The following is a 24,947-nucleotide window of genomic DNA, read 5'->3' as shown; positions in this document are numbered from 1 at the left end:
TGGAAGACAATACCAGTTTATAAATACAAGTATGCTTGATATATATGCATTTTCTATATATTGAAATAAAAACTTAAATCACAGCATTCTGTAAATTGTATAATTGACAATACGTGGTTATTGCAAAAGTAGCATCGACAGAACTGGTTTTGAAATTTATTAATTCAGCCCTAGAAATACATGCATTTTCTCATGGATTTTACATCAGTGGTATTTATTGATGCTACTGTATTGTAACCAGGAGTTTCTACAGTCCATTAAGGTTTCACAAACATTTATCAAACAAGCTCTTTCTCTGTCACTTTCAGCAACCATGCTTCAACAGAAATTCTAGCATTACTAAGAGAAAACAAAAATGTGAACAGAAAAAGGTCATACACATACCCAGAAGGAACAAATTCGTGGTTATTTTAATTCGTTCTCAGTCTAGCCACTAGACTTTTCCAGTAACTACAATTAAGCATTCATATTTAACTCATCTATAATAAGGAAGTCTGAAATGCTCGAGAATGCTTTACTTTAAATCAAGTTGTCCTAACCGCATAAACTCCGGCACACTTCTTCCTTCATCTTTTTTGGAAAGGCAAACAGACAAAAATGCTGAATGCTGCCCCAAACACTGTTTAACGTCCATTTGAATAGATAGGCATTTAAGTAACAAACCTTCCCCCACCTCCTAGAAAGGAAAAACAAAATCGCACAAACATCGCAGCAAAACCAGGAGGGCACAGGCCTCTCCTCAGCCCCGCCGTGTCCACAGAAGACGGGGGCGGCCTGTACTCACACAGATAGCGAGAGCGCCTGCCCCCATTCTCGCAGGAAGTGCCTGGTAGAAGTGATGAAGACCAGATGAAAACATCAAAATGACAGCAAAGTACGAGAATTCCATTCAGTAGATATGATTTCATTTGAAACACAGTTCCTAATCCAGAGGCCTCAGAGGGAGCGAAGAGCAGCTCCTAACATTTTCGGAAGCGTGGTTTTGCTTCTCACTCGGCTGAACCCACATGGCTGGCAGGACTGCCTGGAGTTGAAATCTGATCCAGAGCGTCTAGTATTGGCAAGTAGAGGAGGTCATGTGACAGGGGCCTTAAGCTGCTGACATCTTTTTCTTAAACCTGACTTGCCAGATGCCACACACAGGCTTTCTCCGGTCAGAAAACACCCATCACCTGGTGGTATTCATTAATAGGAGGACTAAGTGCAAAACAGTGAATATGCAAACCTGATTCCTAGTTGCTAGTCCTAAGAAAAATTCACATATTCACACTCAGGTTTCAATCTGCAGGCACATGCCTCACTTTTCTGAGACACTTTTCACTCCCACTGCCCCTTAGAAACTAGTTAAAGTCTATCAAAACATTCTTCCCTCCACCTTTAGTCTATCAGAATTGTTTTAAGTGAAAATACTTTATTTTATGCAACTCTTACCACTTCTCATTACTTTTGAATCATGTTATTCACAGACACTGGTGATCAACGTAAAACAACATGTTTCTAGACTTCCACAATTCAACATATGTGATTTATAGTGTGGAAAATCAGCCTCTGGTTGACCTTTCAACAATGTCCTACTTCACATGCTGTGTCATTAGAAAATGTGACAGACTTTACAATTTCCAAATATTTGAACTGATAGCTAAAATATCCATTTCACATAAGCCAGAAGGACACTGTCCTATTTTTTTATTACCACTTTTTGGTCAAATCCTTTTTAGTGGCACATTTAAGAGAATGCTGACTAATACTGCGTGAGAAGTTTCACTTTACCCAATTTTAGAAGACTTAAGTTGCCCTCAACAACAAAACATAATAAAATTGTATCTTAAAGGCACAGGGTGGGAAAACCAGGGAAAGCTGAAATCAGTTCCCATTTCGGTACTTCCCTTCAAATGTATATTTCCAGCCAATCAACAGTGCCCACAGCAAAGCCAGAGGACATGACAAAGTCCATTTTATTTCAATGCATGCATTTAGAACATTGCAGACACTTCCACAAGGTGCACTAACACAATCCCAAGGCCAAACAATGGGATGGGAGTGGGCGAATGGACATAAACCCCTCCACTGAAAAATAAAACTTTTTTCTGCTTCTACCTAGTGTAGATTTTATCACTCCTGCTTTCCATTTACCCATTAGAAAACTAGGCTATTAAAGAAAATTATTATAAAACAGACTTTTTCCAATACATTAAAATTTTGTCTTCTTTTTCTGAGGATACAAGTACTGCCAGTCTTTGCTGAAAAATAAAAGCCTAAAGATTAGGTCAATTTTTATCACCTATACTGGTTGAGGCACTATGCAACAATATACAATGATCAGAAAGACATGATACCTTCTCTTATGGATCATTCAATGGGAGGAGAGAGGAATGAAAATCAATAAGGCTTTTTAATTAGTCATCACAGAGGCAGTAACAAAGAAGCAGAGATGAGGTAGTGAAAAAATAACAAAGGACACCCAAAAACATTTAACATATTTCGATTCTATTTTTTGTTTTTGAAAAACATAATTTAAATCTAATTTGTGAGTTTTCCATCCTAATTTTTTTTCACTTAACATTATATCACTGACATGCTCCCATACTGTTAACACTATAAACAATTTTAATCACATACAATATTACGTTCTGTATATATAACGGTTTTTTTAGTCATTCTCCTATTTTTAGGCATTTACGTGGTTTCTGATTTTATGTGTGTATGTGACTGTAATGCTTTATCCCCATTCTGATTATTTTCAAGACTCCAGAAAGTGAAATTGTTGGATCACGTTGAATATTAACATGTGCTAAGGTTGTTGACACACATTGACTCTGGCAGTTTATAATCCTCAATTCACGCTACCCAAGTTTGAATATTTTGTAAAATATTTCATAACTTAGTAAACGAAAAGGACTTCTCACTTAAAATTCAGATTTATCATTAAAGATAAGAAAATTCCTCATTCATTTGTATTTTCTAATCCATGTGTGGCATTGTCCATTTATCAAATCGTTACTTAACAAGTCTCTTTTATAAGCTCATTTTAAGGATTAAATGATATATAATCTATAAAAGCTCTTAGTATATTACCTGGCAAATAGTAATAAAAAAGCAATTTTGGATGCTTATATGGTTGGATTATTTATCTATTCGGAATATTTTTTGAAATATAGCAAAAAATGAGGATCTAAATTGATTCGATTTTTATTTTTCATTTAACTACTGTGGCCCACATGGTTAATTCTTTCCAGTATGCAATCTCTCTTTCTGATACTATTAGAGCTTCTTTTCCCTCTTAGTTGGGGCTGAGCCCATAGTTGTTCATCTACAGATTACATTTCCCAACCTTTCATACCAGTAGATAGGGCCATGACTCATTAACAGAGTGTGAATCGACTGGGTATGTACAACTTCTGTGTCAGATGATTCATAGGATCCTTCCTCTTCATCACATGTTGCAATGTGAATACACCTCACTTGGATCATACAGGAGAAAGAGTCCCAGGGGATGAAAGACTGAGCAGATGGAAGGAACCGAGACCTCTGAATTACTTTGTGGAGTATGGCTGCATTAACATGCCTGTATCAATTAGACTCCCATTGGAGAAAGAAATCAAACTCTCAAATATGTTACTATATTTGGAAGTCCTGTGTGTGTGTAAAACAAGTTTGTCTTTAACCTAATATACTAACCGAATGACTCCCATTTATTGAGCAAGTTTTTCATTTCCCATGTATGATACTATCCTTACTATATATTAAATTCATATACGTACACACACACAACCAGGGTCTTTTTCAGACTAATATATTCTATCTAGGTTTTTCTTTCTTCCATTGTTTACCTAGTTTTATTCCATATCCATATTTGAATAACTGTATCTTTATAATTGACTTAAATAGCTGATAAAGATAGCCTTCTCTAATTATTTTTTCAAAACTTTATTGTTCCTTCCCAATTTTTCATGATGGATTTCAAAAACATTAAGTAATGTTAGAACAAGTTAGAACATCAAAATATTATACCTTGCATTATTTTTCCTAATACATATATATAATACTACATAAGGATGACAAAAATCTAGTGCTTATTTTCACAAGTACTTGTACACTATTATAAAGTGAAATTAGTACTGTGCTAAACTTATTCTTATTTTTGGTAATGACTATATTTCACGGCAAAAAGATACCCTGAATAGGCCATTTAACAAACAGAACTAAAAACATTCTTCACATCAAACAATGTCTTTCCATGGAATAGATCTAAAATTGGAGTCCGAAATAATTTTCCTCACCCCTAAAGAGATGCAAGTGATAGTAGAGTCTAATTCCAGAAAGTTCTCTGAGCTGACAAACATATATATTCCTAAGTATTGATTTATAAAGAATCTTAAAGATATACAAGGCCCAGCCAAGAGAGTTGTTTATATAAAATATGAGCTATCACTTTTTTTTCCCCAGAAAGAATAAAGAAATTGTAACAAGTATTTTTCAGAATAGTTCACTCTGGTAGGCTAACTCCATGACTACTCCCAGAAATGCTGAAATACCAGGTCAGAAAAGGATCCCTATTTTCAAGATCTGTGGGCTCCCTGGAGGAAGGAGTCAAGCTGACTTCATAAAGGATGGTCAGATCCCTAGGATGCTTCATTCAAATGACCCTGTAAACTGGGGAAGTTTGATGAAGGGATCTAAAAAGGCCAAGTTGTCCTCTAGCCACCAAAGAAGCTAAAAATCCTTCAAAGTCGATCTCTCTGATGTTAACTGGCAGAGCTACCAGTTTTCAAAAGACAAAATCTCTTCAGCTGGAGTAGCAATAACAGTTGTCAGAACAGCAGCGGTCAGCAGTTACAGTACTGCTGGCCACGTAGCAGAGACCGGCGAGTATCATGGAGTGTGGTGGTGGCGGCACTGACAGCATCAATCACCTGATGCCCATTGGAAATGGGACATTGGAGGCTTTTCCTTCCAAACTCAGTCTGCCTATATTCCAGCTCTACCTCTATCCCAGCTACTTCTCCAGGAGTACACTAGCCTGGACCAGAATCAATGGCATCCAATCAGACAGGGTATCAGTAGTCAGTCAGCAACTATTTATTGTTTATATACTATCTCTTGACCAGAGAGGTTCAGATATTTGGGGTTTTGAATCTCTAGCAGCATGTGCACCTGAAAGATTATTTGCTCTAGGTCAGCAGTCAGCAAACTACAGTCTGTGAGCCACATCTGGCCACCACAGGCCCCTTCCAGCTACTCTAGATCAACTCCGGTTGCACCCATCTGTTTATATAACATGCCTGGCTGCTTTGGTACTACAGTGGCCAAGGTTAGCATCTGCAACAGAGACTGAACCTATGCCCCACAAGACCTAAAACATTTACCATCTGACCCTTTACAGAAAAAGTTTGCTGACCCTTGCTGGTTGGCTATTCAGTAACATTACTGGGCATGAAAATCCTTATATATCCAAAGAAAGACTCTTCTATGGGCCTTGGCTCCTTGGAAAATAACGGGAAGTAGGTCTTTCTTGGGTTTATTAGTCTATTTGTTACTACTGCTCCATTACCTGGCCTTGGGACTATTCTTACCTTCTTCTAATTATTTTCTGAAGGATTTTCCAGAAAGAGGTCCAGTTCATAATCTGATCATATTTCTGTTCTGAAGTCTAGGTGAATTCTCATCCCATTTGAGGAAAAAAAAAATTACAATACTCCTAGGAAAAGATCGAATGTTCTGTAGCCATGGAAACAAATAGCCAATATAACTCATTTTAAACCTGTTCAATTGATCAGCACCTTCCCTCAGTAAACCAAGTAATTTTGCAAGCCAACCTATCAGTAACAGCCCAATTAAGAAGGGGCTCAGTCTAATAAGTAAGTCTTTGAGTGTCAACCAATCAATAACTGTCTCATTTGAGTAACCACTCTCCTCCCAATGATGTCACACTCCTGCAAACCCACCTGTATAATTATCATCAGTCTGCTCTGCTCAGAAAGACCATGCCTGACCATCAGGGTTTTCCCCTACTGTGACAGTCAGTAAGTTCAGCTTTGTCTTTTTGTCAGGTACATAGTGTTGATCTCGTCATTCTTTGACACATCCTTAGTTTAGACATCCCAATTCTGTGGGTCATTATTTAAGCCTTATTGTTTGACCTGCATTTCTATTATTTCCTCACTTGCTTGCCTAACGTCCCTTTTTCCAGTTCTGTTTATGGCCCCACTTAACGCTTGGCATGTCACTTGACTAAGGCTAGACTGGATACTATTCCCTATCCCTTCCCTGGAAGCCAAAGCAGATCCACTTTGCCAGCGTCCACAGAAGGAGAGAATCAGGACCCAGTCCTGTAAGAAGTGGACAAGAGTACTGATGGGAATGAGAGGTTCCATTCCTCAGTCCGGGAAAACTAGACAAGAGCTGCATTTTCTTTTGAAAACAGTTTATTTTCCCACTAAGGTTGCTAAAACCATAATTTAACTTCTATATTTCATAAGCACTTATATAATAGACAATGTGTACCTATTAGTATTCGAGGAATTATGGCTAAGAGGAGGTATGAATAATGGTATAGTACTTGAACTATGAAGTATATGTAAGAATTTTTTTGAGGACACTATTTGCAAATCTTGAGAAGGTAATTCCGTTTGGCCATTCTATCTCACCAGCATAGTGATTTGAAAGGCCACATACCTAGGTGGGAATTACTAGCAATCAACATAAACACTTTAATACCCATTGTTCCTTACTCTGCCTGCTTCACAGTTTATGATTACTTCCCAGACCCTGAAGGCACTTGAGTCTTAATCCTTCAATTAACAAATACAATACACTAAATTGTATAATCAAATTTAAAATGTGTGCCCTTAGTACTTAAGAATTTGAAGCCAGGGGGCGCCTGGGTCCCTCAGTCAGTTAAGCATCCAGCTCTTGATTTCAGCTCAGGTCGTGATCTCATGGTTCCTGGGACAGAGCCCTGCAGAGCTTGCTTGGGATTCTCTTTCTCTGCCCCTCCTCCATGCTTGCGCACTTGCTCTCTTTCACAAAAATAAATGTTAAAAAGAAAAGAATTTGAAGAAAGCAAAAACAACAACAACCCATGATGGATGAAGGTCACTGGAGCTAGAGCCGCAAGAAGGCAGGTGTTGAGCGGACTTCTACAGAAGTCACTGATTATGAAGGCAGGGGAGGGAGAAGGCATTCTTATGTGGGTCTTTGTGATGGGCAAAGAGACAGACATTAGCATGAAAAGTAAGGGACTTTAAATAGAAGAATAAGAAATCTAGGCAGGACCTCAGTCATGAACCACTGTATGTTCTTAAATAAATAGCTTGACAAAAGTGCTGCCAGATTAATCTGAGGTCTGACTAAAATGTGCTAAAATAAAAAGGAAACTTCTTATAAATAAATGGACCCTGTTAACAATTGCCCAGCTGAGAGGATAATTTCTTGAATTTAGATACTGAAAGATAAATCACAAACTTTGTAGACAGAACTTGTAAGACTGATAACTGACTTTATATAAGAGGCAAAAGAGGTGTCACGTAGTCAAGAACTGCATGAAGGAAGACTCTAAAATTTGTCTGCCAGGACAATGAAATTGTGCCAAGTAGTGTATCTTAAACTCCAGTCTGCCTGGCAAAGTTCCAATTTATGCTTGTTGATTCAATGCAGTTATTAATAGCATCACTTTTCACTCTTAAAAGTGTTCTGGAAAGGTGAGGCTGAGGGAGGTGACAGCGAAGGGTGCTGCCAGAGTATCAGGACTCGCTCTACCAGGATCCTAAGAAGGGAGAGTTCAAGACTTCCATCTTTATATGTGGAATCTTAAAGAAAGAAAGAAAGGAAGAAAGAAAGAAAGAGGAAAAGAAAGGCAAAGAAAAAAAGAATGCCACTAATATGGAGGATAATATCATATAGTCTAATTAGAATCCTAGGAGGAAATCAAAGATCGGACTAGAAAAATTTTTGAAAATAAAAGCTGAAAAATTTCAAAATTGATAACAAACATTAACCCTTAGCTCTACAGACCTCTAGAAGGATAAAGAAAACCACTCATATTTTTAACAGTGCTAACAATGAGAGTTAAAGACCAAAAAAGCCTTTAAAGTAAACCAGAAAAAGATGCTTTTTTAAAGTTTTAAACTTTTTTAAAGTTTATTTATTTTGAGAGAGAGACAGAGAGACACAGAGAGAGAGAGAGAGAGAGAGAGAGAGAGCACGAGCGAGCGAGCAAGCAAGCAGGGGAGAGACAGAGAGAAGGAAAGAGAGAGAATCCCAAACAGGCTCTACACTGTCAGCATAGAGCCCAATGTGGAGCTTGAACCCATGAACTATGAGATCATGACCTGAGCCGAAATCAAAAGTCAGACACTTAACTGAGCTACCCAGGCGCCCATGGAACAATAGGAGTTACAACTTAGTTCTCAGAAGAAATAATGGAGACCAGAAAATAATGGACTGATATGTACACAGGGTTTTGAGGGGGTGGGGTGAGGCAAAGAAACTCTTACAATATTAAAATTACATATCCAGAGAAAATGTTCTTCATAAGATGAAGGTGAAATAAAAACATTTTCAGAGAGAGGAAAGCTGAGTGAATTTGACGTTAGTGAGTTCACACTATAAGAAATGCTAAAAGGAGTTCTTTGGGTGAAGGGAAGTGATACCAGATGGAAAAACTGGATCTACTAAAAGGAATGAGGAATGTTGTAAGTGGCAAATATGTGGAAGCAGGTTTGATTCCCAGCAGAAGCTGTGGGTGTCTTGTGTGATTTGCTGTGATTCTGATGGACTTTGGTGTCCTGAAGGGACTTTAGGCAGCCTCATCATTTGGCTTCAGCATCTCCTAAAAATAAGTTACACAAGATTATGGGAGCTGAAAACATGAATTCCAGTCCTCTTCACTTCCGATTTCCTTGGGGGGTGATGGCATGGTCAATGATCCTTGGATTTGTTCTCTCATCTGAGGGTGAAGTTTTCACTTAATATCAACTCTATACAGAAAGGAGAAAAACCTAAGTGTACAACTTACCAACAATTTGAAACATAAAATTCTTAAAGTTTAACTATCTTAAGAGAAAGTTGGAGGACCTAGAATCATCCTTAAGAGATAATGGCCTTTGTAAGGAGTTATCAAGAATGGCAAGAAGGGAGGCAACAGATGAAAAGCTAAATGGGTCCAATTCTGTACTTGAGGGTGAAACATATTTTAAAGAAAAAGAACAGAAGAAAAATCTAAATATTCAGACCTAGATGAATTGGTCTCTAACTTTACAAAGAGGGCATTCCCACTAGAATACAAATCAAAGTCTATGATATCACTAGGGACTTTTCCAACCAGAGCTCACAGCAGACGGCATTTGGATATGGTCCTTCACTAAAAAGTCTGTCTTCATTGGAAAGATCTTTTCACTGCCCTCCACATACATTTTCACCTTGGCAACCAGGCTTCATTCCTCTACCTCTAATGCTGGTGCAAGGTCCTGTGGGCCAGTTTATGACATCGGGACCTGAGAAGGCATATGTTGACCAGGTCAAAATATCCCACCAAGGGATATTCTAGAGCCACCACAGCCTATAAGGAAGTTTTACAGAAATCTAAATTTCAGGTTTTATAAATAAGTTTTGTAAGTAAGATTTATTTGAATATCTTTAAAAATAGTTATAAATAAATCACTGTCTCAGTTTAGACTATGTATTATATGGCTACCCTACTAATAGAAGGAATTAATTAGTTGGGGAACAGAACATGTTTGGATAGAAAGTTGCATTTGATTTCAGGCAGATTCCAGAAATCAGTCACACAGTGGGAGGAAATTTCAGTAGGAAGTATACATTAGGAGCCTTTTCATAAACATCTCAAAGCCTGCTTCAGTCTCCCCTGGCTTCTTTAATCATCATAGCCTATTTATTCTACCTCTGAAAATTTTTCAACTCAATCTTCTCTCCGCTACTGCAGCTATTCTTTAAAATTAAAAAATTGTTAAATGTGTGCCTCATCAGCATTCCTTTGGTGCAAGAACACCACTAACTACCCTTCTGAAACAGATTTGATTATGTTACTTTCCTGCTTATTTTCTTCCTCTTCAGGCCTAAAGGCTTCATATATTGGCTTCAAGGGATCTGTGATCATGCAAGTAATTATATTTGAATTTTGAGTGTATGCACATGAATCACGCATCTATCGTCATACTTTTAACTTTTTTAAGGAATAAAAACTGCTGGCCTATAGACTAAGTTCCAAACTCCTTAGCATAGCTTTCAAAGTTTTTCAAATCTTATTTCATACTAGCCTCACCCCCATTATGTATCTTAAATTTTAGCTTTCTTGCTGGTAGTAGGCTGAATAATGGTCCCCCAAAGATGTCCACATCCTAGCTCCCAGAACTTGTGAATATGTCTCCTTGCATGGCAAATGAGATTTTCAAATGTATTTATGTTACAGATCTTGGGAAGGTTATCTTGGATTATCAGGGCTCAATCTAATCATATGGGTCCTTATAAGGAGGAGGAGCAGTCATGATAGAAGCACCAATTGTAGTCAAAGAGATCCCAAGCTGCTGGCTTGAAGATGTAGGAAGGTCACAAGCCAAGGAATGAAGATGGCCTCTAGAAGCTGGAAAATGCAAGAACTCATTGAGGGTACCAAGAAGAAGCTTGATTTTAGCCAGTAAAACTGATTTCAGATTTCTGATATCTAGAACAGTAAGATCATAAAGTTGTGCTGTTGTAAGTCACTAAGTTTCTGGTAATTTATCAGAGTACTAATAGGAAACAAATACATTGTTGTGTTTTTTTTTTTAACGTTTATTTATTTTTGAGACAGAGTGAGACAGAGCATGAACGGGGGAGGGTCAGAGAGAGGGAGACACAGAATCTGAAATAGGCTCCAGGCTCTGAGCGGTCAGCACAGAACCTGACGCGGGGCTCGAACTCACAGACCGCGAAATCATGACCTGAGCTGAAGTCGGCGGCTTAACCGACTGAGCCACCCAGGCGTCCCTGTTGTTCTTTAAACTACTTAAGTGGTACATTGTCTGACTTCAGAATCTTTATGATCTCGTATTTGCCAGACATGTGTCTCCCTTTTCTTATTTAGGGAACTCATACACATACTTCAATGCCTAGCACCAAGGTCTCTAACATTCCTAACACTGCTCCTCTGTGTGCGCACATATGCCTGCTTTAAACCACTTGTAAAATATTTACACACAGCATTGTTATTGTTTGCAAATTTATCTTTCTAGATTGAAATCCTTTGAGGACAGAGTAACATAACATTTCCTTTCAGGCCTCACAACAAATATTCATATAGTTACTGCATTAAATGTGTGGTGATAAATCTTTGGTTGTTCCTGGCAACGCTTTGGGACTCACTTAAAAGTCAGGACAAGGGGTGCCTGGGTGGCTCAGTCGGTTAAGTGTCCGACTTAGGCTCAGGTCATGATTTCATAGTTCGTGGGTTCGAGCCCCACATCAGGCTCTATGCTGGCAGCCTGGAGCCTGCTTCGGATTCTGTGTCTCCCTCTCTCTCTGCCCCTCCCCACTCACATTCTGTCTCTCTCGAAAATAAACATTAAAAATTAAAAAATTCAGGACAAGAAACAGGGATCACATGAGTGTCATCAGAAAAAGAATTGAAATGTGTGAGCATAGACATGATTTGTAAGGAATTTTGGAGAAAAAAGTCCAGAGTTCTATAAAAAAAAAAAAAAAAAAAGAGAGAGAGAGAGAGAGAGAGAGAGAAAATAAAAATATAGTGTGGAAAAACAGGTGAAGGTAGTCAAAAGGTACAAACTTCCAGTTATAGGATCAATTAGTCCAGTGAATGTAATGTTCAGCCCAGTGATTACAGTTAATAGTCACTACTAACTATGTATATTTGTATATATATATTAATATTTATATATTCACTGTATATTTGTAATCTGTGGAGATCTTAAAAGTTCTCATCACAAATAAGAAAAATTTGTATGTAAAGTGATGTGATGGATGCTAATTAAACTTACTATAGTGATCATTTATCAAAATTATACATATATATATAAACAAATGTTGTATACCTAAAATTATATTATATGTCTATTTTACCTTAATAAAACTGGAAGAAAAAATAATGATCTAAAGATTTGTATTTCTGTAAGAAATCTGAATATAAAATTTTAACCTACAATTATATTAAGAATATAAAATCCGTAAGACAGAAGGACTATGTAGGAATATAGTGCTCATGGAAAGATATGTTCATAGTCCTTAATATTTGAGTTCTTCATTTGCAACATCTTTTTGCCAGGAAGATTCCTTTAAGTTTTTTTCAAATCTCGTCTCTAAATAAAGGTTAAGTTGAAATTCTTGAGGCAATTACTTTTGATTTTTTTAAATAAAAATCCACTTGTATATATGGATTGTATATGACTTGTGGCTGGCATAGTCCCTCACCTATTGCAAGACTGTAATAAATAATACAGCATAGTTTTTAAAAATCCAGCAAGTAAAAAAATACTTTGCTATATATATATGTATCATAATTATGTATATATGTATGAAAAATAAGAAAATATTCCTATTAACTGAATAACAATTCCCAGAACTAGAATTACAAGATGTTTCACTTTGTGAGGGGGTATAGGGACGAGTCAGTAACAATTGTTTATCATCCAAGGCTTTCACTTGTGTTCTCATTTACTTATTACAATTCCATAGCATACATATCATTCATGTTTGTCAAATGAGACCGCAGCTCAAGGGAGGTTGAGCAGCCAAACCTACGCTGAGACCTAGGTTTTCACAAATGCATTAAATTAAGATAGGTTAAATCCCCATTTGGAATGCACCTGGTTGCTAATTGTGACTAGGCTAAGGGTACTCATGTTATGAACATCACTGTCAATTACAAGATACAAACAGTAAACCAATATTTCAACTGAGAAAAATACTAGAACAAGAGGTACCTTGAGAGTTTTTTTAAATATTAATTATAAGCACATTTACCTATATTATCTCATTCAATCAACATGAAAACAAGCTAGGATATAAATGGCAAAATTCCCATTTTGCAACAAAAAAAACCACCTGAAATTCATAAATCAAACTACTTGCCCAATCACACAGCTGGTAAGATGTATACACAGAGAATATAAATTTAATACTTTGCTTATTTATTCCCTTAACAATCAAATATTTAGTAAGATAATACCATGTGCCATGCACTATTGCAGACTATGTTCCTCTCCAGTGGATTACTTTTAATGGATAGAACTTATACTCCTGGAAACCTTAAAATTCATATATGAGTTATAATGTGCTAGGCTGCCATGGACTTTAGGAAAGATGGAGGGGTGCTGCTATACGATTCTTGTACATTCATGTGGCAGTTAACTGTTTAATAACAACATCTCACATGGCTATAGCTGTAACAGTTTATTTTATACAGACACATATTGATACTAAATATCTATTTTATCTTTTTTAAATTATTATTATTTTTAACATTTATTTATTTTTAGACAGAGAGAGACAGAGCATGAGCGGGGGAGGATCAGAGAGAGAGGGAGACACAGAATCTGAAACAGGCTCCAGGCTCTGAGCGGTCAGCACAGAGCCTGACGCGGGGCTCGAGCTCACGGACCGCGAGATCATGACCTGAGCTGAAGTCGGCTGCTTAACCAACTGAGCCACCCAGGCGCCCCTAAATATCTATTTTATATATAACAATGTTTGTTTCTCTTCATTAGAACTATAGCAAAACTCTTAGTGGTCAAGGACTTAACTACCATAACCTGAGACAAATCAATTTCCTAATCATTTATATCAAAGAGCCTCACACTAGGGAGGCTGGGAAGATGGCAGAGTAAGAGGACGCCAAGCTCACCTCATCCCACAGATACAACTAGATAACACTTCCATCAGTATAAATAACCCAGAAACTGACCTGAGGACTGACAGAACAAAATCCACAACAAAAGGTGGAGAAGAGGGCATCAAAGAGGGTTGGAAGGGTGGAGACACAGGGGGAAGCAAAATGGACCAGGGCACAAAACAGGCTATCATACCTGGAAGCCCGCACAGGTAAGATGAATCCCCATGGCAGTTGGCTTTGAAAGTGAGAAAGACTGAATTTCAAGAGTTCTTACAGCAAGAAGGACTTAAATCCTGGAATTTTAAAAATCAGCAACTTGGTCCTGGAAAGGCCCAGAGAGCAATAGGAAGCCTAGTCCCTGCCCTTAAAGAGACTGCACCACAAAAAGCCCTTTGGAGTTACAGCAGAAAAACACCTGGAGCATATGGGAGAAAGAGCTATTTACTCATCTCAGAGCATGTCCCAAAAGGGCAGAGATCCTAGGAAGACTCCTCCAAGAACAAAGAGGCTGGCAGGTACCAATTCCCTACCCCCTACCCACCCATCGTCTCTTAGAATAAGCACAGAGCCAGCTGCAGGAACCAGAATGCTGACATTCACCACCTAACTTGTTTACATCAAGTCCACCCCCATGTTCTTCAGCAGATCAGCCATTTCCAGTCACACGTGCTTCAGTCCCATTGCTGTGGGTCTCGTCACCCAGAAGACTAGTACAAGCCTCTGCCAATACCACATCTCCTGATGAGCATGCTTTTGGAGGCTTTGGTCTGATTGGGGGTAGTGGGGTGGCAGCAGCATCGGTCATGCACAAGCCTGAGGCACACCTTGTTAAAATCGCACCTGCCCCCACCACACAGCCCTGGTCGGTGGTATGTGTCAATTCCCAAGCAGACTGGCACGCATGTTGTTAAAGCTTCTCACCCACGCTGGGGACCAAACACTGCTGCAACAGACAAAGACAGACTCTGCAGATGACTGGATTGAAGGCAAAGGCAGCCAGGACACAACAGCAGGGCACATGTAACACACATAGGAGAGACCCCCTGAGACACCAGGTTCTGGGGAAGAGGCAACACTGTACCGCAGGAAACTACAGGAACTTTTCTTCATACAGCCACTGCTTTCAGGAGCAGGAGGCAGAGCTGACTTCCCTAACACAGAGAAACAGAGATTTAGACAAAATGAGGAGACAAGGAATACATTCCAAATGAAAGGACAGGACAAAATCACAGCAAGAGACCTAAGTGAAATGTGGGTAAGTAATATGCCAGTCAGAGAATTTAAAGTAATGATCCTAAAGACAGTCAGGGTACTTGAGAAAAGAGTGGAGGACGTCAGTAATACCTCTAACAAAGAGATAAAAAGAATCAATCAGAGGTGAAAAACACAATAAATGAAATAAAAAATATACAAAATGGAGTAAACAGTGGGCTAGTGGAAGCAGAAAAATGAATCAGTGAGTGACCTAGAGGACAGAGTAATGAAAAGTAATCAAGCTGAGCAGGTGAGAGAAAAATCATTATGCAAAATAAGAATAGGTTTAGGGAACTCAGTGACTCCATTAAGTGTAAAAACATTCGCATTACAGGATTCTAGAAGAAGAAGAGAGAGAAGGGAACATAACATTTATTTGAAGAAATAATAGCTGAAAACTTTCCTAATCTGGGGAAGGAAACAGATACCCAGATCCAGGAGGCACAGAGAGTCCCCAACAAAATCAACCCTAGGACATCCACACCAAGACACATACAATTAAAATGGTAAAAAGTAGTGATAAAGACAGAATTTTTAAAGCAGCAAGAGAAAAGGCGGCAATTAGATACTTCGAAAACCCCATAAGGCTATCAGCTGATTTTTCAGCAGAAAATTTGTAAGCCACAAGGGAGAGGCATGATATATTCAAAGTGCTGAAAGGGAAAAATCTGTAGCCAAGAATATTCTATCCAGCAATGACAATATTAGGAATAGAAGGAGAGAGTTTCTCAGACAAACAAAAACAAAAGGAGTTCATGACCACTAAACCAGCCCTCCAAGAAATGTTAAAGGGGATTCTTAATGGAAGGGAAAGACCATATGTATGAAAAGTAGGAAACACAAAAACTTACAGTAAAAATAAGAATATCCGTAAAAATCAGTCAAAAAATTCACAAAATTAAAGAGATGTAAAATATGACACCATGTACATAAAATGTAGGGTAGAAAGGAGTAAAGGGGTTCAAATTTAAGTTAATATAAGCTGCTATACGCAGAAGATATTATATACAAACTTAATGGTAACAACAAGTCAAAAACCAGTAATAGATAGGCAAAGAACAAAGAGAAAGGAATCCAGTATATCACTAAAGAAAGACAATAAACTAGGAAAGAGAGCAAGAGAAGGGCAGGGACAAACTAAAAAAAAAAAAACAAAACACACAAAATAAGTAACAAAATGGCAACAAATACATCTCTGTCAATAATTACCTTGAATGTAAGCAGACTAAATGCTCCACTCAAAAGACATAGGATGATGAAATGGATTAAAAACAAACAAAAACAAAATAAGACCTAGCTTTATGCTGCCTACAAGAAACTCATTTCAGACCTAAAGACCCCTGCAGACTGAAAGTGAGGGGATGAAAGAAACATTTATTAAGCACAATGAGGTAAAGGAAAGCCAGAGTAGCAATACTTAGATCAGACAAAATAGGCTTTAAAACAAAGCATGAGGGACAAAGACACTATATAACCATAACGGGGACAACCCAACAATAAGGTATAACAATTGTAAATATTTATACACCCAAATACGTAAAGTGGTTAATAAAAACATAAAGGAACTATTCAATAGTAACAGAATTATAGTAGGGGACTTTAACACCCCATTTACGTCAATGTACAGATCATCAAAACAGAAAATCAATAAGGAAACAGTGGTTTTGAATGACACCCTGGACCAGATGGGTTTAACAGATATATTTAGGACATTCCATCCTAAAACAGCAGAATACACATTCTTTTTAGGTGCACAAGGAACATTCTCCAGAACAGATCACACAGTAGGCCAAAAATAAGTCTCAACAAATTTAAAAAGATCAAAGTCATATCACACATCTTTTCTGACCACAACACTATAAAACTAGAAATCAACCACAAGGAAAAATCTGGGAAGAACACAAATACAGAGAGGTTAAATAACATGCTAAATAAACATGGTTGACATGAATGGTCAACCAAGAAATCAAAGAAAAAATAAACACTTACATGAAAACAAATGAAAATGAAAACACAACCATCCAAATGTTTTGGGTTGCAACAAAAGTTGTTCAAAGAGGGAAGTTTATAGCAATACAGGCCTACCCCAAGAAGAAAGAAAAACCTCAAACGACCTAACCTTGCATGCAAAGGAGCTAGAAAAAGAACAACAAAACCCCAAAACAACAAAGGAAAGGAAATAACAAAGATTAGAGTAGAAATAAATGATTTAGAAACTTAAAAATCTCTATAGAGAAGATCAATGAAACCAGGATCTGGTTCTTTGAAAAGATCAACAAAATTGATAAAACTCTAGCCAGACCCATCTTTAATTCATTAATTAATTAGAGAGAGAGAGCACGCGCAGGAGCGCACATGCACACAAAGTCATCAAATGGAAGAGGAGAAAAAACTGATACCACAGAAATATAAGTGATTCTTAGAGATTATGAAAAATTATAAACAAATTAGACAACCTAGAAAAAATGGATAAATTCCTAAAACATACAACTTACCAAAACTGAAGAAGGAAGAAATACAAATTTGAACGGACTGATTACTAGTGAAGAAATTGAGTCAGTAACTACAAAAACTCCCAACAAACAAAAGTCCAGGACCACACAGCTTCACAGACAAATTCTACTCAACATTTAAAGAGTTGATACCTATTCTTCTCAAACTATTCCAAACAATGGAAGAGGAAAAAAAACTTCCAAATTCATTCTATGACCAGCCTTACCCTGATACCAAAACCAAATAAAGACACCACAAAAAAGGAGAACTATAGGCTAAACTCTGATGAACACAAATGCAAAAATCCTCCACAAAATATTAGCAAACCAAATCCAACAATACATTAAAAAAAATCATTCACCACGATCAAGTGGGATTTGTTGCTGAGATGCAAGGGTGACTCAACATTCACAAATCAATGTGATACATCACATCCATAAGAGAAAGGATGAAAACCATATGATCATTTCCATAGATGCAGAAAAAGCATCTGACAAGGTATAGCATCCATTCATGATAAAAACCTCAACTAATTAGGTTTCCAGGGAACATACTTCAACATAATAAAGGCCTTATATGAAAACCCACAGCTAACACCATACTCAATGGGGAAAAACTGAGAGCTTGTCTCCTAAAGTCAGGAACAAGACAAGGATGTCCACTGTCACCACTTTTATCCAATATAGTACTGGAAGCCCTAGCCACAGCAATCAGACAACAAAAAGAACAGAAGCCAAGTTGGTAAGGAGGAAATAAAATTTTCACTTTTTGCAGATGACATAATACTATATATATATATGTGTGTGTGTATATACACACATATATATATAAAACCCTAACAATTCCACCAGAAAACTAGAACTGATAAATGAATTCAGAAAAGTTGCAGGATACAAAAATCAATGTACAGAAATCTGTTGTATTCCCATACACTAATAATGAAGCAACATTAAGTGAAATTAAGAAAATAATTCCATTTACAATTGCACAAAAAAATAAAATAGGAATAAACTTAACCAAAGAGGTGAAAAACCTCACTCTGAAAACTATAAAGCATTGATGAAAGAAATTTGGGATGATGAACAGAAATGGAAAGGAGTTCCATGCTCATGGGTTGGAAAAATAAATATTGTTAAAATGTCTATTCTATTCAAAGTAGTCTACAAATTCAATGTAATGCCTATCAAAATACCAACAGTATTTTTTCCACATACCTAGAACAATCCTAAAATTTGTATGAAATCACAAAAGACCTCAAATAGTCAAAGCAATCTCAAAAAAACAAAACAAAACAAAACCCTAAACTACAATAAAACAAAAAAAAAACCCCTGCAAAACAACAGATACCTCCAGGTTTTGGGTTTTTTGTGTATCACAATTCCAGACATCAAGTTATATTACAAAGCTGTAGTAATCAATACAGTATGGTACTGGCACAATAACAAACACATAAATCAATGGAACAGAATAGAAAGCCCAGAAATAAACCCACAGTTTCACGGTCAGTTAATCTTCTACAAAGGAGGCAAGATTACGCAATGGGGAAAAGACAATCTCATCAACAAATGGTGTTGGGAAAACTGGACAGCTAAATGCAAATGAAATGGACCACTTTCTTACACTATACACAAAAATTCAGAATGAATTAGGGACCTAAATGTGACATCTGAAACCACAAAAATCCTAGAAGAGATTACAAGCAGTAATTTCTCTGACATTGGCCATTAGCAACATTTTTCTAGATATATCTCCTGGGGCAAGGGAAACAAAAGTAAAAAACTATTGGGACTACATCAAAATAAAAAGTGTCTGCACAGCAAAGGAATCCACCAACAATTCTAACAGACAACCTACTGAATGGGGGAAGATATTTGTAAATGACACATCTGATAAAGGGTTAATATCCAAAATATATGAGTAACTTATACAGCTTAACACACTAAAAACCAAATAATCCAATGGAAAAATGGGCAGAAAACATGAACAGTCATTTCTCCAAAGACGACACACACAGATAGCTAACAGACACATGAAAAGATGCTCGACATCACTCATCATCAGGGAAATACAAATCAAAACCACAATGAGATACCACCTCACACCTGTCAGAATGGCTAAAATAAAAAACTCAAGAAGCAATAAGTGTTGGTGTGGATGTAGAAAAAAGGAACCCTCTTGTACTGTTGGTGGGAATGCAAACTGGTGCAGCCACTGTGGAAGACAGTATTGCAGTTCCTCAAAAAATTAAAAATAGTACTACCCTACAATCCAGTAATCACACTACTGGGTATTTACCCAAAGAATACAAAAACAGTAATTTGAAGGCATATATGGACTCCTAGGTTTATTGCAGCAGTTTTTACAACAGCCCAACCACAGAAGCATCCCAAGTGTCCACTGATAGATGAATGGATAAAGAAAATGTGGTGTGTGTGTGTATACACATACACAAATATACAGCCATATATATAATATATATACACACACATGATATACAACCATAAAAAAGAATGAAATCTTTCCATTTGCAAAAATATGGATGGAGCTAGGGAGTATAATGAAAAAATAGAAGAGAAAGGAAAGCTTCCATATACATTGCACAAGGTTAGCAATACCCTGATACCAAAACCAGTCAAAGAAACCACAGAAAAAGAAAACTACAGGCCAGTATCCCTGAAAAACATAGACGATACACACATACACACGGGAATATTATGCAGCCATAAAATGGACGAAACCTTGCCACTTATGACAACAAATAAGTCAGATTGAAAAAGACAAATGCCCTAGGATTTATCATCAAATTAATAAACTAACAAAAAGCAGAATCAGACCTATAATTACAGAAAACTGATGAATGCCAGATGGACTGGGGGTGGAGGAATGGGCAAAGTGGATGAAAGGGAGAGGAAGATACAGGCTTCCAGTTATGGAATGATTAAGTCATGGGTATAAAAGGCACAGCATAGGGAATATAATCAATGTTATTATAATACTGTCGTTTGGTGACAGATGGTAGCTACACTTGTAGTGAGCATAGTATACATATAGAGATGCTGAATCACTATGCTGTGCATCTGAAAGTAATGTAAAACTGTGTTATCCATACTAAAAACATAATAAAAAAAACTCATCTAAAAACTTTCTCTTGAAAGTCTCTATGACTGTAACAATGATAAACTAAAACCACCTATTGATAAAAAAAAAAAAAAAAAAAAAGACCAACAATTGAGGAACAAAGAAGGTCAGCACAAAGTTAACTCCTGTATTGTAGTAACAGATATCGTTAAATAGTCTGTTTCTTTTTAACAGTACTGGAAAAAAAATTGAATTGAGAAATTTTAAAATTCCAGTCAGCTTCAAAATATGGATTTAATAGTCCTAGAAGTTTCTCCTCAACAAGCAATCACGTAATTGTACATCAATTTCAGTACATTGATAGGGACTTTTCAAATTGTTAGCGAGTTTAACTATTACATCCCTGTAGGAAAAGAACACGATGTAGAAGATAAGGGAAAGGGAATAACAGAAATTTTTGAACACTACAAGCTTAAATGTAGAGAGAAAGAAGTTGGGAAAAAATACATATGTGGGTGTTGGTGGGTGTGGGTATATAGGTGTATTTATAGGTATATACGTATATACATATATGTGTATATATATATATATATACACACACACACAATCATATTATATACATACACATATATATATATATATATATAATAAAAGAGGGGGAAATATGAAACACCAAGAAGATAACTATCACCTACCACTACCTTTTGAAATTGGCCATGTCAGGGTTTAGGTTAACAGATACACTAAACTAATAAGGGCAGGGTTAGACCCCTTTCTCCAATTTCTGTAGTTTTTAAACTATATAAGGAGAAGATAATAGCATATATCTCAAACAGTTTCTAAATGGATGACTATTTTAAGACTGTCAGTTGCACCTTACCCACATTTTGTATCTTTACCATTCCCTTCAGATGCCTAAAATCAGGCTAAAAATCTGCCCACACCACAATATACGTAATATGCTATGATTTAGGATTCAAGCAAAGAAAGAAAATGTGCATCTGTTTTGGATTAATGAAATGAGAATTTTCAATAGATAATCCTCAGGTAGTTTTTTGAATTTCCATAGATATATAATCCACCTTCACAAAAATTCTACAATATCATTATATGTGTATGAATTAATCTGGCCTTTCCCACTATAGTTGTCTTTTAGCTACCTAGAGCTCCTTTCAAAGCCTCCTTTCTTAGGAGGTTAAGAGAATGTGGGTATTTCCTTCTAGTCAAAAGATGCAGGAAATAACATCATAGCCAGTATTTACTTAGGGCTCAGTGCAGAGTGTTGGGTACTCTGCACAGCAATTTATATATACACTTTTAGTTCATCCTTATAACAAAACTAAAACAGTATGATTTTTATTCCAGTTGTCCAAATGTGAAAGATTTTATAGAACCAGTCAGAGATTCCATGGCTGGTAGATGGGAGAAGTACCAAACAGAGGCTGTTTCCAGAACCCATAAAGTTTATCACTAAGATGTACTGCCTGTCTGGTCTAAATTTATTGTTTAGTAAATTTCCAGAACAATAGTTGAGGTTACTGTAACATAAAAACAGAATTGCATTAAAACATTAAAATTTTAAAAACACAATCAACGGATAAGGAAAAGACAAGTACGGGAATTCAAAATGAATTAGCTATGGCAATGAAGCACAAATTTAAACTCAGAGATTTGTTGCAAGTCAGTGCTAAAACGGACCTATCTAGTTCTTTCTTGTGTCAGATAAAAGAAAGACAAATTTCATCTGGAAGTTGCCTTTTTTCCTGACATTAAAGATAGTCCAAATTTTTCACGGGAATCCTTAAGAAAGGGACAGTGTATCACAAGCAGTACTTTCAACATCAGTGGGGCTAAGAACGGAGATATTCCTCAGGAGGTTATTTCTTACGTCTCTCCTCTAAGAAAGCCAGTGGAGGAAGAGTAAATTGGATCACTTAACACTGTAACTTTGTTATAACCCAGTTAAAAACTGGGCTAAGGATCTGAATCGCCATTTCCCCCCAAAAAGATACATAAGTGATAAATAAGCACAAAGTGATGCTGGAGATAGCCATCAGGGAAATGCAAACCCAAACCACAATGCAATACCATTTCACACACACTAGGATAAGGAGAAAAAAGATAAGAACAAGTGTTGGTGAGGATGTGGAGAAATTGGAGCATGCTACAGCCTGAATGTTTATGTCCCTCCATAATTCACATGTTGAAATCTTAATGCCCAATGTGATGGTATTAAGGGGTGATGCTTAGGTCATGAGGATGGAACCCTCATTTAGGGAATTAGTGTTCTTACAAAGGAAACCCAGAGATTCCTTCTCCTTCCACTATGTGGAAACACAGCAAGAAGGTACCAGCTATGAACCAGGAAGTGAATCCTAACCAGCCATCACACTGAATCTGTTGGCACCTTTTTTACTTCCCAGCCTTAAAAAATATGAGAAATAAATTCCTGTTGTTTATAAGCTACCCAGTCTGTGGTGTTTTGTTGTAGCAGTACAAATGGACTAAGACAAAAGGACTAGGAGTCCTTATACACTGTAAAAAAGTAACTTGCTTTAGAAATAGCTCCTCAAGGAGCACCTGGGTGGCTCAGTCGGTTAAGCATCTGACTGGCTCAGGTCATGATCTCGCAGTTCCTGGGTTTGAGCCCCACATCAGGCTCTGTGCTGACAGCTTGGAGCCTGGAGCCTGTTTCAGATTCTGTGTCTCCTTCTCTCTCTGCCCCTCTCCTGCTCATTCTTATTCTCTCTCTCTCCCTCAATAAACACTAAAATTTTTTTTTTTTTTTTTTTTTTTAACATTTTTTTTTTATTTTATTTTTGGGACAGAGAGAGACAGAGCATGAACGGGGGAGGGGCAGAGAGAGAGGGAGACACAGAATCGGAAACAGGCTCCAGGCTCCGAGCCATCAGCCCAGAGCCTGACGCGGGGCTCGAACTCACGGACCGCGAGATCGTGACCTGGCTGAAGTCGGACGCTTAACCGACTGCGCCACCCAGGCGCCCCTAAAATTTTTTTTTTTAAAAATAGCCCCTCAAAAGTTTAAACACAGACCTACCATATGACCCAGTAATCCGAATCTCAGTTATGTACCTGAGAGAAATGAAACCATATGTTCAAATGTCTGTATGTACAAAAACTTGTGCATAGATGTTCATACCAACATTATTCATAAGAGCCTAACAATGGAAACTTGAATGTCCATCAACTGATGAATAAATGTGGTACATCCATATTACAGAACAGTATTCAGCAATAAAAGAATGTGATGTACTAATGCATGCTATCTAACATGATGAACCTTGCAAACTTTATGTTCAGTGAAAGAAGCCAGTCACAAAGTACACATATTGTATGATTCCATTTATATGGAATGTCTAGAATCTGCAGATCCATAGAGATAAGTGCTTGCCAGGAGCTGGGGAACAGGAGAGGGTTGTGGGGGATGGAAAGTGACTGCTAACAGTATGGGATTTCTTTCTGGGTGATGAAAACTTCTAAAATTGATCAAAGCTACTTGAGAAGCACTATCATGGGAACTTTTTAATCTAGAAGCATGGAAGCCAAGTATTAATAACAATCTTCCTCAAACATAAGAGAGTCTCACTAAGGTAGAATTGCATTATGATATTATCTACACAGCTAAATTAGGGATAGTTTCAAGGCTGAATGAGCTTATCTATCAATGATTATCATTTAAGCTTTTTTGGATCCTGGATCCTTTAAGGATGTGTTGAAAGCTTTGAAGAAGGTAGGCATGGTGTTACCCCAAGGAGTCTAAATAACTTCAGACATTAGAGGAGGACTCTCCATGATTGTAGTAAAATAAGACAAAAACAAGAACATTGCATAATGCTGCTTAAATGGAAATGTAATAAGTGAGTGTTGGGGCGGGGGGTGGGGGGTGGAAAGCTGGGTAACCACAAAAAGGATCAAACATCCCCCTCTCCTGGCTTGCAGGACTGACTACCACTGCCTCTCCAGTGAAACTCTAGCCTGTCCCTGTAGCTTCCTGGATAAAAATTAAAAGACCCAATAGTCAATTGCTCCTGCTTTCTGGCAGTACTTAATCCAGAATAGACTCTTCACTTTCTTTAAACCTCCCTAAAATCACCTTACCCAAGTCCTTGTGCCAAGCTCACCTGACTCCCTCTTTTTGAGATATTCCATGGTTTTTCAAGGTATGCATCTCCCTTACTGCAGCAGTAAGCCCAATTTTGGCAACAGGTTGTGTTCCTAGTAATATTTGGCTGATAAGAAGCAGTATCATAAAATATAA

The 24,947-nt window shown here is 37.3% G+C and overlaps 1 protein-coding gene across 7 annotated transcripts in view; it reads right to left on the bottom strand.

Moving 5' to 3' along the window:
• Positions 1-24,947, bottom strand: part of FAM13A (family with sequence similarity 13 member A) — a 374,625-nt gene that overhangs the window by 345,346 nt on the left and 4,332 nt on the right. For 3 of the 7 annotated variants that reach the window (XM_058721926.1, XM_058721925.1, XM_058721924.1), the window contains exon 1: positions 785-1,016. The exons of 1 other annotated variant lie outside the window; for it this stretch is intronic. In XM_058721926.1, coding sequence (XP_058577909.1) covers positions 785-889 — 105 coding nt within the window. In that variant the 5' untranslated portion in view covers positions 890-1,016. Of the gene's footprint in view, positions 1-784; positions 1,017-24,947 lie in introns of those variants that run through there. 3 more of the 7 variants (XM_058721920.1, XM_058721921.1, XM_058721923.1) reach the window with 1 other exon arrangement.

This window comes from Neofelis nebulosa, chromosome 3 (assembly GCF_028018385.1).
Source record: "Neofelis nebulosa isolate mNeoNeb1 chromosome 3, mNeoNeb1.pri, whole genome shotgun sequence".
In the NCBI taxonomy this organism is placed as follows: Eukaryota; Metazoa; Chordata; class Mammalia; order Carnivora; family Felidae; genus Neofelis; species Neofelis nebulosa.
The sequence above is the reverse complement of the archived record's forward strand: the minus strand, read 5'-3'. Positions and strand labels throughout refer to the sequence as shown.